The sequence below is a fragment of the Dasypus novemcinctus genome, chromosome 27 (assembly GCF_030445035.2).
Source record: "Dasypus novemcinctus isolate mDasNov1 chromosome 27, mDasNov1.1.hap2, whole genome shotgun sequence".
NCBI classification, from domain to species: Eukaryota; Metazoa; Chordata; class Mammalia; order Cingulata; family Dasypodidae; genus Dasypus; species Dasypus novemcinctus.
The window spans coordinates 26,832,998-26,851,524 of record NC_080699.1 but is presented as its reverse complement, the minus strand read 5'-3'; the positions used below and the strand labels follow the sequence as shown (position 1 = coordinate 26,851,524).

At 47.3% G+C, this 18,527-nt stretch overlaps 1 protein-coding gene across 2 annotated transcripts in view; it reads right to left on the bottom strand.

Moving 5' to 3' along the window:
* Window positions 1-18,527, bottom strand: part of GRIK4 (glutamate ionotropic receptor kainate type subunit 4) — a 453,432-nt gene that overhangs the window by 198,319 nt on the left and 236,586 nt on the right. The window contains exon 3 of one of the 2 annotated variants that reach the window (XM_058289034.1): window positions 3,261-3,425. The exons of the other annotated variant lie outside the window; for it this stretch is intronic. Coding sequence (XP_058145017.1) covers window positions 3,261-3,425 — 165 coding nt within the window. The remainder of the gene's footprint in view (window positions 1-3,260; window positions 3,426-18,527) is intronic. 2 annotated transcript variants of the gene reach the window in all.

Sequence of the window (18,527 nt, the reverse complement as noted above, 5' to 3'; positions counted from 1 at the left end):
CCTGGACTGGAAAGAGATGGGGACAATCCAATTATGAGGGCTGACCCTTTAGGAACATTGGCTCAAAGGCAGGCCACTTGAGAAGAGCCCTGGAGATAGGCTACAGAGGCCTGGCTGAACTACACAACAGAGGAGAGAGGATGTAGAAGGAAAGAGGGAAGGCTGCCTGCGCAAAGGTGAGGGTGAGCGAAGGAAAGCCAACAACAAAACCGCAGCCGCCACCTGCTGAGTGTCCCCACGTGCACCGTGCTAAGCCTTTCACCTGCCGTGTCTCACAGAATGCGACCCGATCACCTCCATTTTACAAACGAGAAACCAAGGCACAAAATGGTTAAACAGCCGACCCCAGTCACACAGCTGGTAGATGGTAGCACCAGGACTCAAACCTGGTTAGTTGGATTCTATGATCTTCATATCACACAGTCTCCCCAAAGTAGGGCTCACAGAGCTGTCGCCCCTCCCTTCCCCACGTATCCTGCCTCCTTCCTACCTCCCTTCCCCTACACTGCCACCGAACTGCAGCCCCTTCCCTGCCCTTCTTCAGCCAATAGCCCTAACCCACCGCCCACCCACCTCCTCACTTGGGGAGGGAAAGAGCTGGGCTGGAACATATCTATGAACTACCTGGGTGGTGTTTGAAATCCAGGGTGGGGGAGCAGCTCTGAGTTCAGATGAAAGGCCTTTGGGGTAGAAAGTTCCAGAAGCCCTCTTTTCTAGCAAATGCTAATCATGCCTCAAACACATTGAGATGTAAAAGCTGAGCCTTGGGCCACTTGCTAATAAAATACTTGGTGCCTAAAAGAGGGGCTTTAAAAAGATGTCTCAAAGCTCTGCAACGTGGAATAAAGACATCAATTTCCTTTATTCCCCTGATTCACCTGGCTTAACATTCTAGATGTATTGACTTTCCTAAACCGGGCTGCATGGGTCATTGGGAGAGGAAATTTACATATGCTAATGACCTCCATCCACAAATGGGTGAATCTGTGCTCTGGGCCTGCCAGGGAAACCCTAGAGAAAAGAAAAGAAGGAAGGAGGAGTTAGTTATCAAAGTGTGGATTAAAGCACTATTTAGAAGTCTGGGCCTTTATCTGAGACCTATCCTCCTGGACAAGGAAATGCTGCAGACTAGACTAAGAGGTTCCCAAGAAATTGTTGGTATTTTTTATTTCATTTGGAAGATCCTGGGAAATCTTGATCTTCCTTTCATGGTACTAGAATTTTTTTTAAGTGGGTACCAGGGATTGAACCAAGGACCTCGTACATAGGAAGCAGGTGCTCAACCACTTGAGTTATATCTGCTCTCATTCCATTAGAATTTAACATCTGAGGGCTAAGATTTTTATCTCTTCCAGACTGAATCCCCATTGTCTAGCATAGGGGTATAACAGAGACTCACTAAATGAATGCTGATTGGTGACTGAACGGAGGGGTCTGATCCCCCATACCTTCTTCTGGAGGTATCTGGGTCCTTAGATCCTGCTGATCTCAACAGACCTTGTTCTATATGGGAGCAACCCACACTCATCCACAGCTACCACATCAAGAGTGGGTAATATAATAGCTATCCAAGGCAGTACTGGTCAACTGGCCAATACCAGAGGCTTGGCCACAACCAGACAACCTGAACCACAGATCCTCTACTTTGGGGATCCCAACCAAGAGGCACTGAGGGGAGTTGATGTGCATGCTGGATGTGCATGCTGGAGAGACATGTCTATCTTGTTTTCTGCATTGCTCCCAATGCGTCATATCCTGAATTGTGCTGGAAAAAAAGAGTAAATGCTCAAGTTTCCTGGGGCCTGGGTGGCTCTTCTGGGACAGATGAGTGATGAATAAGCTAGGAAAACCCAACTGGCAGAGAGGGAAGAGCATGGCCAGCAGAATGCCCTTCTTTTCTTGCAACCCTAAAAGCCCAGGCTAGAGCACTGCTAGATTTGTGCATAGAACACAAATCCAACATAGACACATTGCTCAGGTTGAACGAGTTGCTCTTTGTTGCATTTTGTTTTGTTTGTGCTTGCCATCGAGGCTTGTTAAAAGTTGAAGAGGGCTAGAAAGGGAGGAGAAGGGACTCTTCAAAGTCTTAGGGAACAGATGTTATCACCTCTTTGAACTGAAGTGGTTGATTTCCAGCTTAGTTACACACCGCTGGCCCACTGACTCAGAAGTTTGTCCCCAAATTGCCAGGGGAAGGCCAGCGGCGTGCTGGAGGATCGCAGTGGAGGCAGAAGTGGATTGTGTCCTGGACTTGAGGTTAGCTCAGCCACTGACCAGCTCTGTGACTGTGCAAGCTGCCCAATGTCTCCAGACCTCAGTTTCTTTTGTAAAGTGGGGATGATAACAGTGAACTCCTGGGTTGTTTCTGGAGTTACAAGCAGCGCCATGGTATATAGCAGGAGCTCCACCTGTGTGACTCAAGTGGCTCACAGCGTATGCCTCAATAGCGACGCAATTCAGCGCATTTTCCTATGTTTTAAGTCATTTAAATCTCACCGTTTGCAAGATTTGCCAAGTGGAGCTTAGCAATCCCATTTGACAGATGAAGAAACCGAGGCTCAGACAAGAGAAGTGACTTTTCCAAGTTTACCCGGCGAGTCAATGGCAGAACCCCTTCCCAGTTCTTGGTTTCTTCCCACAACCAAGCCCTCAGCACAAGAAAGCAAGTCAAGCAGTCAGGGGTACAATGATTAAGCTACGCTTGGGCTGGCTGTATCTCTTCTTCATTCTTAACCATACACAAGATTTCATTCAGGCAGGGAGGGGTTAGGGAATGGGAAGTAGGGTTTCATGTTTAAATGGTAGAGAATTTCTGTTTGGGGCAATGGAAAAGCCTTAGTAAAGGATGAGGGTGATGCTAGCACAACATTGTGAATGTAATTAACACCTCTTAATTATATATCTGAAGGAGGGTAAAGGGGAAAGTTTAGGTTGTATATATGTTACTAAAATAAAAATTAAAAATAAAAAAAGATTCCATTCAGGGTCTTATGTACAAAATGTTCCAGGAGATGAATAAAGGAAGGAGTGAATGAACAAATGAACGAATGAGTATCCCAAAGCCTGAAGGTCTTAATTCTCCTCCACCCATAATTAGCAACACCACCTGGGAATTTCCTCGAGGCCAAGGGCCTCATGTGCAGGTTCTCTCCTGCCTCTACGAGAATCCGTATCAGAGGCCGGCAGAGGGTGCAGCTCACACCACCAGCCCCTCCTCTGCCGGGAGGGGAGCAGAGGGCAGCCCTGCCCACTCTACGTACGGGTTTCTGCAGTCTCGTACTCGCTGTCTCTGAGAAGCTCAAAGATGTCTACTTCGACCTTGGCCTTGCCCAGCCTCTCGGGGGCGCGGTTGATGCGGTTCTTGGCCAGGGTGATGGAGAGCCGCTCCCCTCTGCTGCACTCCATGGGGTCATCCAAGATAGCAGCTGTGGGCAGGCAACCACACCGAGTCAGTTGGCACGCCACCCTCTTCCACGCCTCCTCAGGCAGCTCCCCACACCCTCTCCGCCCTGCCACCCTAGAACTGTCCCAAAGAAAAGTCCTCCATGTGTGTAAGGTCTGCTTTGCAGCCAGGTGTAGCCAGGTGGATTCAAATGTGCATATCCACCTCAGGAGCCTGGTGATGTCAGGGCAGGCTGCTGTAGGGCGAGACCCCTGCAAGGTGAGACCCTTGGATATGTGTCTACACACCCTGGGGCAGGCATGCATGGAGGAAGGGGGGAATGAGGGGCTGTCCTTGGAAAGTGGCATTCTGGGCAAATGAGAACCTCTCTCTGAGGTGAGGGAGAGGCCAGGTTTGTGAGAGAGAATCATGGTATATAAAGACACGGCTGCAGGATACTCCCAGGTAAGGATGGGCTTGGGGACAGCCGTGCAGGCTTGGAGACAGCCACACGGGCTTGGGGACAGCCGCGCAGGCTGTGAAGGCTGGCTCTCCAGGCTCTGATGCCAATGAGCCAAGTCACCCTGGGTGAGCAATGAAGCTTCTCTTCCTCACTGGATACTAGGAATCATAAGACACCTCATAGGGCTGGAATGAGGATCCATAAGATGATGTATGTAAGTGGCACATCATCAGGACATAGTGTGATGGAATGAATGGCTGGAGTAGGGTAGCACCAATCACTGCCCAACTTCTGGAAACTGGATATGTGCTATGGCATCGCATAGACCTGGTTCGAATCCCAGATCCACCTCCTTACTAGCTAAAGGAAGCTCAGCTTTCTCACTTGTAAAATGGGAGACAGCGCACCTGCTGGACTTCTTATGAGGACTGTGTGAGACGGCTCGCCTGAAGTGGCACACGGACGCACTCAATAAACCTAGCTATCGACATCAATTCTCTTGATAGAGGGAGTTATAAAAATGAAATCTCTCCATGCAAAAACTTGTCCATAAATGTTCATAGCAGCATTTTTCACAAAAGCCAAACTCTGGAAAAACCCACAGATGAACAGATAAACAAAATCAGTAGCTCCATACCATGGAATATTACTCAGCCTAAAAAAGGAATTCAGTCCCAACGCATGCTACAACATGAATGAACCTTGACATTATTATGCTCAGTGAGAGAAGTCAGACACAAAGGACCACATATTGTATGATTCCATGATTCCATTTATGTAAAATGCCTGGAATAGGCAAATCCATAGGGACAGAATATAGACTGGTGACTGCCTGAGCTGGAGGGTCTGGGGGAAATGGGGAGTGACTGAAGTTTCTTCTGGGGATGTTAAAATTGTTCTCAAGGGAAACACACTTTGCCCAGTGGTTGGGGTGTCCGCCTACCACATGGGAGGTCCGCTGTTCAAACCCCGGGCCTCCTTGACCCGTGTGCAGCTGGCCCATGCGCAGTGCTGGTGTGTGCAGGGAGTGCCATGCCACGCAGGGGTGTCCCTGCGTGGGGGCGCCCCATGCGCGGGGAGTGCACCCCATGGGGAGGGCCGCCCAGCGTGAGGGAGAGTTCAGCCTGCCCGGGAATGGCGCCGCACGCACGGAGAGCTGACACAGCAAGATGACGCAACCAAACGAAACACAGATTGCCGTGCCGCTGACAACAGCAGAAGTGGACAGGGAAGAGCGCACCGCGGGTGGACACAGGGAGCGGACAACTGGGGCGGGGGGGCGGGGGAGGGAGAGAAATAAATAAATAAATAAATAAATCTTTTTTAAAAAAATGTGTTCTCGAATTGATGGTGGTGAAGGTTACACAACTCTGAATACATTAAAACCACCAAATTCTACACTTTACATGGGTGAATTGTGTGGTCTATGTATAGCTCAGTAAGCTGTAAAAGGAAAAATAAATAAATATCAAAATATTCCTTTAGAGTTTGAAGTTCCAGAAAACCCACAGGGGGAATCAAGCCAAATACATTTCATGGCATGTGGACTTGAATCTCTGTGGCTGGTATGGACAGAGACCCAGATTCCGTGCTATCTTTTCTATATATCGGCCCCATCTACTGTGACCCATTTTCCAAACCAAAATCCAGGACACAGAATATGACAAAGCATTTTCCCCTTATTTTTGGATTTACTTATATGAATAGGCTTATTGAACAATGAAAGTTAAATTTTATTTACTCAGGTTGGCCATGCATAGCCACTACTAAAAATAAAAAACTAAAAAGGATACTATTAGCTTAGCTCTAGAACACAGAAAAGAGACATCCAAAAATGTCAGGAACTGGCAGTGCCATCCCGATGATTCAAGGGAAGAAGACGCTGGGTCCATGGCACTTGAAGTTTGGTCCCTGGAGAACTGTGCCAAGAGTTAATACTAATTTTCAACAACATTGAGGTGAGTGCTTCAGGGAAATGATCTCACTTGTTCTCTGCAATGACTTGAGAGCTGGGTGGATCACCTTGACTTGGAGAAGAGAAAAGTGGGGACCCATGGAGGTCAAGGGAGTCACCCCTTTCCACCGGGCTGGTCGAGGAGGGGAGAGGGGTGCTAGCTCAGGTTTGCCTGACTTCAGACCCTGCTCTCTGAACCAAAGCTCATGTGCCTTCCAGTGAAAACTCGTCTTGCTGGGGATTTGCTGCTGAGAAGCAGGCACAGTGGGAAGGGGCCCAGGGCTTTCTAAACACTGGAAAGGAAATCTCATGAAGGCAATTGGACTCTGGGGCACCAAGGGGTCTGGAACCGCTGAACGTTGAGCCAGGTGACGACTTCCCTTTTGATTTGTCAGCCTGGGGGCAGCTATCCTTCCTGTAGGCTCAGTGACCTCACTACCGCCAACTTGTCCTTCTACAACCTAGTAGGTGCCCTCCTGGGCATTGCTCTCCATTTGGCTCCAGACATTGATGAATTTCTGGCCTTGAACAGCCTTGAAGGGGTGGTTGGTGGGCATCAAACACACCGCGATCAGAATAATTAGGTTGTTAAGAGGAGCTGGATTCCCCAGGCTGTGGAGACTACAGATGACGTAGAGGTCCAGGCTCCCTGGGGATACCAGAAGAGCATGACCTGAACGGGTTATCCAACAGCCCACCTGCTCCTCGGCAGTGTGAGGAGACATGCCCACATGGACAGATGGAGAGCAGTGTGCCCAGGACTTAATGTGCATGGCTCCCTCACACCCAGCAAGCTGGGGATCCCTGGATTTTCCATCAGGCCTTTCTCTTTTTGAGCCCCAAGAGCATCATCCCCTGCCCAGTTCTTTCTGAGTTCTAAGGATCATGCCAAGGAAAGGATGGCCATTTGACTCTGTGCACCCACCTCCACCCCAGCTCCCCTCCACGTCCTGGTCCATGCTTGTGTCCACTCTGGAGAGGACACTTCCCCTAGGGCTGTCAGACCTGGCGCTGCCCCCAGGACACTTTCTGGTTTGTCCGTAATGAGTGTGGCTGTGACCTCCCTAGGGAGGGCATCAGAAGGCTGACCTGCTCAAAGTCTCCAGGACCGCCCACTGCCTAAAGAGTTGGTCCCCATTGTTTCTCTTGACCAGCACTCAAGGCTCCCCCCAATCTGGCTTGGAGCATCCACTCCAGCCATCACAGTGACAAAGCCTCTGTGTGGTTACCTGATGGCCCCTGACCTGGTCATCAATCCCCACCACAGACCTCTGCAAACACTGTCCCTGTCCCTCACTCCCCATTCCCCTATCAGATGTCTTCTTTTTCTTCTGATTTACCTCTTCTGAGAAGCTGTTTCTGGCTCCCCCAGCCCCAGTGCTGTCTTTCTGCTTTGATTTCCTGCAGAATTCCCCGTCCATGGCTCTTCCATCTGCAGCCTTACAGGGACACTCATCCTTCTACCTGAATATATGTGTTTTCTCAATGAGTTTGTGGTTTAAAATCCCCAAGTAATCTCTCCTTCCTTTAATTTCTCCTTCCTTTGAACCCCCACAGAAATGTCTCTGTACCTTTCATTAGACACTAATCCCCTACAATTTTTTTTATTACACCTAATTGTCTACCTTTTCTGCCTCCTGGAGGGCGAGGTCCATGCCTGATTCATCTCCATAAGCTCACGATCCAGGCACACAGTAGGCCCCTAATGAGTGGATGAGTGCTGCGAGGCCATTTGTCTTTTTATCTCCTACAGCAGGTGGCCGGCACCTTGTGCTGGCAGAGGCGCTACATGCAGTAGATGACACCGGGCTGTGCGCGGGCCCCCACGCACTGTACCTGCTGGCGGAGGGCCTGTGTGGTGACCCCAAAGCACCAAGGGGCTGGTGGTCCTCTTCCCCCCAGAACCCAGCTGGCCCTCCCTGCAGTCGGTTCTTCCAGGATCTCGCTGCTGAGGATTTCCAAGCACCTCATAACTTTTACCTCCTTGGGGGAGAGGGCAGGTAATAAAGGGGTTTTATGGGCGCATATTTATAGGCAATGTCTACAATACTGCCTACTGGCTGTTTGGCTCAGACACTTAGAGCCCTGTGCTATCAAGAACAAGACATGGTTTGAGCCCTGGAGGAGCCAGCTAGTGCTCTCAGGGGGCCCCAGCCCATGCCCATCACTCACCTGGCACCAGCTTCCCTTGCTCACCTTTCGTCCCCTCTGTGCCCCAGTGTTCACCTCCTTTGTGGCCTGCCACCCCTCCTGCTGGAGGAAGTCACCCCTGTGCAGGCGGTGCTCACACAGATTCCCACTCTTCAACCTCGCCTGGGGCAGGTGCCACACAGGCCCATCTCGGTCCTCTGCCTGGCTCCCAGCCGGCTGCCCCTCGCATTGCCCAGCTTCCAGCCCTCACCCTTGGCATAAGACTGCTTAAACTGAGGCTGCTCTTGGTGAACTGCCTCGACTTTGTGCCCACCCCCCCCCCCCAAAGCATATGCCCATAGCTTTGATCCTGGGAACTCCTGGTCAAGGAGAGTCCCCAGGCCCTGCCTTCCTCTCTCCCAACACTTGGCTTGACTACACCTACCTCCTCTTCCAGATCTTTGGGCCCTTGGCCAAAATGTGCTCAAGACCCTCCCCTTCACTGCCCAGGGGCCACCTCGGGCTACTTCTTCCATCTCGCCTTCCATCCAAGCCAGGCCCTCAGTGTTTGCTGACTTCCCTTCAGGCCACATTCTCCTTGGCCCCTGTAATCTGCCTTCTCGCCCCACCACCCCGCACCAATTGCACTCACAAAGTCGCCTTCAACCACCATTTTTGCAAAATCAATGGACACTTTTTATTCCTTGTCTAATTATACCACCAGTTGGCATTATTGTTTAGTCCCTGTCCGGTGCTCTTCTAAGAACATCCTATGTACCCCATTTAATCCGCACACAACCCTACAACTTACTATCCCCTTTTCTAGGTGAGAAAACGGAGGCAGTGGCAGGTGAAGCAAGTTGCCCCAGATCACACAGCGCTTCAGGGCAGCCAGGGTCAGGCTGTGAGCTGCTCAACCACTGCATTAGGCTACCTCTCAGGCAAACCTGTACCTCTGGCAGGGTGGGAATTCTTTCTTGCCTGATACTCTCATCTTCCTTGGATTCTATGACTCTGTTCTCTGGGCTACTTTTACTTCCCTGACCCTTCTTGCCAGGTGCCTCTTCTGCTTACCATTTTTTAGGTTCTATTGTGGTAACATACATATATAACAAAATTTCCCATTTTAACCATGTTAGGTGTACAATTCAGTGCCATTACTTACATGCCCAATGTGCTACCATCACCACCACCCATAACTAAAACTTTCTCATTACCCCAAACAGAATCTCTGTACCCATCAAGCAATAACTGTCCATTTCCCTACCTTTCACAGCCCCCAGATCCTAGTGAGCTCTCATCTATTTCCTGTCTTTATGAATTTGCCTATTGTAGAGAGTTCATGTATGCGGAATCATAAAATATTTGTCCTTTTGTGTCTGGCTTCTTCCACTGAGCACAACGTTTTTGAGGTTCTCCCATGTTGTAGCATGGATCAGAATTTCGTTTCTTTTTACCCCTCAGTAGTAATCTATGGTATGGGTAGCCCTCACTTTGTTTATCCGTTCTTCTCTTGATGACACTTGGGTTGCTTCCACCTTTGGGCTCTTGCGAAGAGAATGCTGCTATGGACACTGGTGTACAAGCCTCCTGCCTATTTTTGAAATATTGGTGAATCCCAAGATTCTTTGCTGAGTCCTCTTCCTGCTGTACTTGTAGGATCTGCCTAAGTGATCCTGTCCATAGCCATCTCCATGGGCACGACTCACTCGCAGTGCTTTAGCTAGATTCAGCCACCCGATGACATCTCCACTTAGAGCACCTATGAGCATCGCAAACTTACTAAGACCCAAAGTGAACTTGCCCTCTTCCCCCCTCTATTTTTCCTGGTAAGTTCCTAATTTCAGTTAATAATAGCACCACCTAACCTGGCTTCGTGGCCTCACCCCTCTTCCTCACCTCCCCAAAACCAGTCACCAAATGCTTCTGTTTTTACTTCCTTAATATTCTCAAATCAGTCCACTGCTCTCTAGTTTTAATATCTCAACTATCCGACTGTAACCCCTACCCCTTGCTTGGCTGTCCTGCCTCCAGCCTGGGACCCCTGGCCCCTCCACAGTCACCCCTCCCCCTCCCCACAAAGCTGCCAGAGTGACCAAAAGTGCAAAGCCCCACTTAAAAAGCTCTCACCTCAAAATAAATGGAATGCCTTGGCATAGCATACAACATCTAACCTGAAGTTCTGCTTCTCTGCTCATTCCTCTCTATCTTCTAGAAATATTGAGCCACCCATACCACCCTCACCTCCAGTGCTGTTTCATGCCTACATGCCTTAATTAGCTCACTCCTTTTGTGTGTAAATAAATTTTATTTTTAATTTTCATAAATAAAAACGTATACCACTTTAGATTGTTAATAAGACTTCGCTGACATCTTGTTAACCTCATACAACATTAATGAGATTCCTTTCTTGAAAATATTCAAACACACCCTCATTTTTAACTCTAAAAAATAGACGAAAAGTTATGTTACATATAATGAGTTCCATGAAGAACATTCTACACCTCAATGTTTTTTCTGACACTTGAAATGTTTAGTTAAATGTCAACTTAACCTGTCTTTCAGAGGAAAACACAAAAATGCACCACTAAAAATTCGGTCATCTATGATGACCAATTTAGCTATGTTTCCACAAACAAAACATATTTTTCACAACAAGGAAGCAGGAAATAATATGCAATCAAAAGGATCTTGAAATAATTTATCTCCTTTGACAAGAGATTAGAGATTAAATATGGGAGATCAACATAACAAGTGACTTTTTTTTTAATCATTTAACTCTGGCTCAGAAGATAACAAATATGATTAATATAAAATCAAACAGCCTACATGAATTCTGCATCACATTTTCCCTATTTTATAACAAGAGGTTAGGTTTAATATTTAAGAGGAGGGTTAGTGTGATACTCTCACTGAAAGACAACACTGCCATCCTCCCAGCTCACCTTGGCTCACTCTTTGCCTGTTGTCTCCTCATCATTGCTCACTGACCATTCTCACTCAGAATGAGCCTTCAGCTGAGACAACCCCTCCTTTAGGAGGCCTTTCCTGAAAATGCAGGTTGGCCAAATGCCCCAAAGACGTGTTTTTATAGTGACCCGAACATGTTAAATTGTATTTTAGTCATCAGTTTAGTCTTCAATTTTCTAATTTTTTCTATCCCCAGTCCCTGGCACCTTGCCTGACACTCAGAAGAATTCTATGAATGTTTAAGCCAAACTATTCTTGGCTTTTGAGGGGTTTTATGTCTACTTCTATTCCTTCCTTCAAAATGACTACTCTGACCCGTCCATATGTGGAAAACTGATTTTGACAAAGTTGTAGTGGAAAAAAAATGATCTTTTCAACAAATTAGAACAATAGATTCTAATTAGTGGAATAATTAGATATTCATATGTTAAAAAAGAAAATAACTTTGATCCCTATTTCACACCATGTAATAAATTAACACAAAATGGATTATAGACCTAAATGTAAAACCTAAAACTGTAAAAATTTTAGAAGAAAATATTTGTGACCTTGAGTTAGACACGGATTTCTTAGGACACCAAAAGCACAATCCATAAAATAAAAAATCAATAGATTGGAGCTCAACAAAATTAGAAGTGTCTGCTTTTCAAAAGACACTGTTACAAACATGAAAAGACAAGCTAAAGACTGGAAGAAAATAATATACAAAAAGCAAGTATTTGATAAAGGACTTGTATCTAGCCTATACAAAGAACTCTCAAAACTCAATAATAGGGAAGTGGATCTGGCTTAAGCAATTAGGCTCCCATCTACCACATATGAGGTCCAGGGTTTGATGCCCAGGGTCTCCTAGTGAAGGCAAGCTGGCCGCCCAAATGGTGAGCTGGCCCACATGGAGTACCAGCCCACACAGAGTGCTGCCCCGTACAGGACTGCTGGCCAATGCGTAGAGCTGATGCAGCAAGATGACACAACAAAAAGAGACACAGAGGAGAGAGAATAAGAGACGCAGCAGGCCAGGGAGCTGAGGTGGCACAAAAGAATGATTGCCTCTATCCCACTCCAGAAGATTCCAGGATCGGTCCCCAGAGCTGCCTAATGAGAATACAAGCAGACACAGAAGAACACACAGCGAATGGATAGAGAACAGACAATGGAGGGAAGGGGGAGAAATAAAGAAATTAATTAATTTTTAAAAAAGAACACAACAACACAGTAATAAGAAAATGCAAAATCCAATTTAAAAGAAGGCAAAGACTTGAATAGATACCTCATAAAAGATACATGGTGGCAAATAAGCAAGTGAAAAGATAATATTATTCATCATTAGGGAAATATAAACTCAAACCATAATATCACTACAAATCTATTAGAATGACTAAGGTTAAAAAACTTCACCATAGCAAGTGTGGAAGAAGATGTAGAGGAACTAGAGCTCACATATGCTACTGGTAGGAGTGTAAAATGGTACAACTCTTGGAAAATAGTCTGGCAATTTCTCAAGAAATTAAACATACACCTAAGATACAATTCTGCCATTTTATGTATAGGTATTTACCCCCCCAAAAAGAAAGCATATGTCCACATGAAGATTTGTATACAAATGCTCATACTATCTTTACCCGTAATAACTAAAAACTAGAAGTAGAAATGTAGGTGAATGAATAAACCAACTGTAGTATATCCATACAATGGAATACCAATAAGCAATAAAATAGAAGGAAAGAAGACAGACGAAAAAAAATGTATACTGTCTGCTTCCAAACATATATACATTCCTAAAATACATGCAGTTTATGGTATGTCAATTGCACCTCAATTTAAAAAGTCTTTTTCTCACACACACAAATTAGTATTCTTCTGGCAATTGTCCTACCCATCCCCTACCCTAATTCTTTACCCTTCACCACACCAAACAATTTCAACTCTGTTGTCTATACCTACTTACTCCAATTCCTCCGCATCTTCTATATCCTAAGCCACCACTAACTTGCAACATACTCTCAGAAATCACCCAGGTTCTTCTTTATAAATCCAAAGGTGTTTTCTTGGTTTTCAGGTTTTTGACGCTCTCTGAGGCATCTTACCTGGAGCCTTTTTCTTGAAATCCTCTTTTCACATTTGTGATATGACACTGGTCTGATTTTCATTCTCACCACTTTCACCCCAACCTCCCTTTCCTAACTCCCCTCCCTCTAGAACCCTAGCTGTGAACATTCCCCAAATCTAACTTTCTGGGTTTAATCCTCAGCGTACTGTTCTCCTTTGAAGAACTTATTAATTCTCCACTACCAGCTCTATTCAGATAACTCCAGATCTCCATCTCCAGCCCCAATTTCTCATCCACACATGAGAATCTTATTTTTGGCTGCTAAAAAGAAATGTCCCCTTGGAAGTTCTTCCAAACTCCATGTGCCAAATGTGACCCATTATCTTTTCGTAGAATTGGGGACTTCTTCTGATTCCCCCGTGTCAATTAATAGCACCAGTTGCCCACATGCCAATCCAGGTCAGGGCTGGCTTGCACTGTTCCCATCCCTTCAGCCACTCTGTTCACTTACAGTTGCTAAACCTTCTCTTTGTCTTCCATCCATTACTCTCTTTCGGTCCCCAGTACCACCACCCCTTCCTTTCTCCTGTAATACCTCTAACCTGTGCCCTGCCTCCAGTCTCTCTTGCACCAGTGCAGCTACTCCCCACTGCAGATTCAGCCCCCTGGCCCCCAGACCCTCCACAATCTGCCCTCCAGGGGTCAATTCTATGACCCCTAGGTCAGCCCCACTGAACATGGAATCGAGTTTGTCATTTCACCCTGCGTCTTTTGTCCAGGTGGTCTCCTTTTCTTGGAGAACTCCCAGCTTTCCTTATCCATATCCATGCCCCACTGCTGCCCTGCCTCCAACATAGCTGTTCTTGCCCTCTCTTCAAATGTCCCAAAGAGCTTACTGTTTGTGTCATTCTTCTTAGCACATAATCATGTGCTATAGGTAATTGATATAGGTAACATATTCATTCACTCATTTGATGATTCCTTTATTTATTAATGCATCAAAATAAGCAAGGCAGTATGTATATAGGGAAGGATATGATGCATCTCTGCTTTCAAAGTGTCAGGAGGAAGTCATGAACATATAAGCAAATAGCCACAGCCTCATAAGGTAAGTGATATGGCAAAATCATATTATGTTCCAGCCATGAACCAGGTGCTCACTGTGCTGGGAAATCTAAGAGAACTAAAACTGGTCCTTAGATATCAAAGACATCCTAGACAAGTGGGGGAAGCCAGACCTGGAAGCAAACCTTCACTGTACCACAAAGTTCTAAGGATGCACAGTTAGAGGAAAACCAAACTCTTCCAGGTGGTATGGGGTAAGAGTTTTAGGGAAGGCCTCTTGCATTTATCTAACACCTATGTGTTGAGTGCCTACCACCTCCCAGCACTGTACCAAGCTTCACAGAAGAGGTGACCTTGCAGTAGGCAGGCAGTCTTTCCAGGAAGGCAGGGGAAAAAATCAACCCCTGCACTGTGCAGAGCCCAGGAAAGCACGAGGAAACCTGGGGCGATTGGTTCAGCTGGTGCAAGGAGCCTGAGCTCCTGGCAGGGGAGTCTGAAGGGGAGAGCAGGAATCTGAGCACAAACGGGCCTGTGGGCCATGCCAGAGAACCCGGACGCTACCCTGGAGGTGCTGAGGAACCATAGGCAGACCTTGAGCTGAGGCTGGCATCGTATGATTTGCCTGTTAGGGCTATCATTTTGACAGCATATTAGATACACGCTGGAAAAGGAGTTGAAATCTGAGTTGGGAAGATCAGTGAGGGAGGTGATTTTAATAGCCCAGGAAAGAAGAACGAGGCAGGTATTACAGGGCAGGAAAATGAGGATCAAAGAAGCAATGAAGCAGGCTAGTAAGACAGGGAATTAAGAGACAGATCTGGAACCTGGCAGAGAGTCCGTATGGACATCAGTAACCCCACCTCAAGATTCTGCTAGCCAGAACGAAGACTTCTTCTGGATGCAAGGAAAGGCCCCAGATATTCTCCAAGGACTTTATCACTGGGTCCTTACTATGGGATTGATGGGAGGGGTAATCAATCAAAACAGCAAACAGCTGGAACCCCTCCCCTGCCATTAGCAAAGGGGTGGAATAATTAATAGTTTATAAAGCAGACCTTGAGGACTGAGAGTATGCACTCCACTCTCTTGCCTCTGGACCAGTTCCTGCCCTCTGCGCACTGCTCTCACTATTTTTCTTCTGCCATGTGTTCACACAAGTAAACCTGGGCATTTATAATCTATAACGGGGAATTGTAGCTTGTAAATCAGCCCCCTTTATCCCTTTTCACCCCCGTCCTCTGTACCTGGGACCCCTGATGTGTTATTTTCTCCCATTTCTCTTCACTCCCTACCTGAATAAATTATTGGCTGTTGTGCTCTTGAAATTCATTTCTGCAGCATAGCCAAGAACCTAAATAAAATCTGGTAACTATGAGATAGATTCAAGGGAAACTTAGGAGGTAGAATCAACAGGGGTGACAGATTGGGAAGGAGAGAGGGCAGAAGGATTGGGAAGGAGAGAGGGCCCCTGGTTTGCTTACTACTTAGGGGGTGACGTCACCAACTAAGATAAAGAATGCAGAGGGGTGAGACGAGGGCTGTTCTTTTCAGTTTTTTGAGAAGGGTAGAGATGATGACTTTGGTGTCATGTTCATTACTTGTTCAGCAGACAAAGTAACTGGCCTGGCTCTCCTGAGAACCATCCAGGCTGAAGACACACACCTGGGAGACCTCCTAGTCGGGTGGTGGATCAGATGGGGTTTCCCAGAGAGATTTCCTTCAAAGAATCGGCTCCTGCAATTGTGGAGGGAGCAAGTCCAAAATCTTTCGGGCAGGCAACCTGCAGGAAGTGCTGCTGTCGTTCTGAGGCAGAACTTCTTCCTCCTCAGGGCAGCCTCAGTTTTGCTTGAAAGGCCTTTCAAGTGATTGGATGAGGCCCATCCTTATTATTGAGAATAATCTCCTTTACTTGAAGTCAACCCCTTGTAGATGCTGACCATGTCTACAAAATACCTTCCCAGCAACACTCAGGTCAGTGCTGATGGAATAGCTGGTGCTGTAGCCTAGCCAAGGCAACACAGAAGACTAGCTGTCACAGGTGGGAATGGCAATTTGGATCTGGCAAAGGTTAGAGAGTTAGAAGAGAGGAGGACCAAGGCGAAGACCCTGGGAAATCTACATTTGGGGAGAAAGGGGAGGAAGAGAAGTGTGTCTAGGAGACCCAGGAAGGCAGTGACTGGGGGAGGGTGGAAGTCACATAAAATAAGACCTGGGAATGTTCCATGAGGTTTGGCAATTAAGAGGTCACTGGTGACACTAGCAAGAGCTGTCCCAGCGGAAAAGTGGGGCAGCATTTAGATTACAGCAGGGTGAGGGGTGAGAATTGAAAGGAGATGGTCAAGTAGCTCTTATTCAAAAGGCAAGTGAGCAGCTAGGCAAATAGGTGGAGTGAATCACGCTGCCCAAGGAAGGGTTTTTAAAATGGAGATGTTAGGCCCTCAGAAGGAGCCAGCGGGGAGGGAGAAGCTGATCAGGTCAGAAGAAAGGGGGCACTCTGTAAGGCCAGTCCTGTTAAAGGCAGGTGGGAAAGATTCTGGAGCACTAGCTCTCCTTTCAGCTTGGGCGAGAGAAGGGATAGTAGCTCTTCCCCCAAGATGGCAGGGAAAGAGGGAAGGAGGCAAGACAAAGATTGTTCACTGTCCCCGGACCCTTTCTCCTTTCTTCCTTTTAATACTAGACCACCCCAAGTTTTAACCAGACAGGCAGCTGCCCAACTATGAACTAGTCCTGTATGAGCCTCCCAGCACCTTGAGATCATGTCAGTACTGAACTGGGAGAGGGCGTGATCGGAGCTTCCAGAACATCTCCTTGTCCCACACTCTCCCTTCTTTTTTTTTTGCTGGATGGAAATGGTGACAATAGGAACACCTGGAAACTGCTTGCTGAGGATGACAGCGCCATCCCACCCCCAGCCTTAGACCACCGCCTACCTCCAGACTCAGGCATGTGGGAGAAATACGCTTCTATCTTTGGGCGACAGCGTTTTCAGGGCTCTTTATTTTGTAGCTCAGTCTATCTCCTAACTCAGTGCTGTCCAATTGGAAAAATAATGTAAGCCACGTATGGAATCATCTAGTAGCCACAATTTAAAAGGCAAAAAGAAATAGGTGAAATGAATTTTAACGATATTTGATTTAACCATATTTCCCAAACATTATTATGCAAATATCTAATCAATATAAAAATTACTGAGATATTTTACATTCCTCACTTTCATGTGAAAATGTCAAAATCCAGTGTGTATTTTATCCTTATAGCACATCTCAATTCAGCCTAGATACATTCCAAATGTGCAATACCCAGGGGCTCCCAGAGTGGACAGTGCAGGCCTCACGAATGCTGTTATTGCAGCTGTAGATAAATATTTGGGGAGGGAAGTTGAGAGAGACTGAACTTGATAGGTCCTGCTGGACAGGGACAGGGTAGGTGGCTTCTGGCAAAAGCGGAGAATAGCAGCTTTGATATGGAAATGTACTTCCCTGGCAGGCCCAGTTCAAATTAAGAGGTGCTGGTGTGCTTCTGAAAGCAGTCTCAAGGCACAGACAAAACCAAGACGGGTAGATGTTGAAACTGATGTCAGTAGGAGGTTATGGGATGGGCCAGCAGGCTACCGGGACAGAGTTCCTGAAGGTGCTGGCAGGAACTGGTGAGGGTCATGAGCGGTGGCTTTCCCACAGGACAGGACGGGGAGCAAAACTCAGAAAGAGCCGTCCAGCTGGGGGGAGCTGGAGCCCACGAGAGGCGTAGAATGTTTGGAAGGCGTGGCTACATGAAGGTGGGGAACTGCAGGAGGCCTCCCGCCAGGTGGTAAAGGTTAGGAGGATAGGATGAAGTTTTTAGGCAGTGGGACTTGGAAATTTAAGATTTTAGAGGCAGAGTGCGGAAATTAAGATTTTAGAGGAAAGCGGACTTGGCCAGTGGTTAGGGCGTCCGTCTAGCACATGGGAGGTCCGCGTTTCAAACCCCGGGCCTCCTTGACCCGTGTGGAGCTGGCCCATGAGCAGTGCTGATGCGCGCAAGGAGTGCCGCGCCACGCAGGGGTGTCCCCCGCATAGGGGAGCCCCACGCGCAAGGAGTGTGCCCGTAAGAAGAGCCGCCCAGCACGAAAGAAAGAGCAGCCTGCCCAGAAATGGCGCCGCACACACTTCCCGTGCCGCTGACGACAACAGAAGCAGACAAAGAAACAAGATGCAGCAAATAGACACAGAGAACAGACAAGTGGGGGAGGCGGGGAATTAAAAATAAATAAATAAATCTTTAAAAAAAAAAAAAAGATTTTAGATGGTGAAGTGAAGGGGGAGGAAGCTGAGGGCCCAGAAGGCGACGGCACCAGGTGGAGGGATGCGGAGTGAGAGCAAATGTGGCGATGAAGAGGAAGGCTGGGGCCAGGGGGCAAAGTCCCCGACGGGACTGCTGACCCCAGGCCCATGGAGGCTTGGACTGGTGACCAACAGGGGCAGAGAAAGAGCCGGGGTTTCCCAGGAGGAGGAAAAAGAGCAGTCTGGAGGTTGCA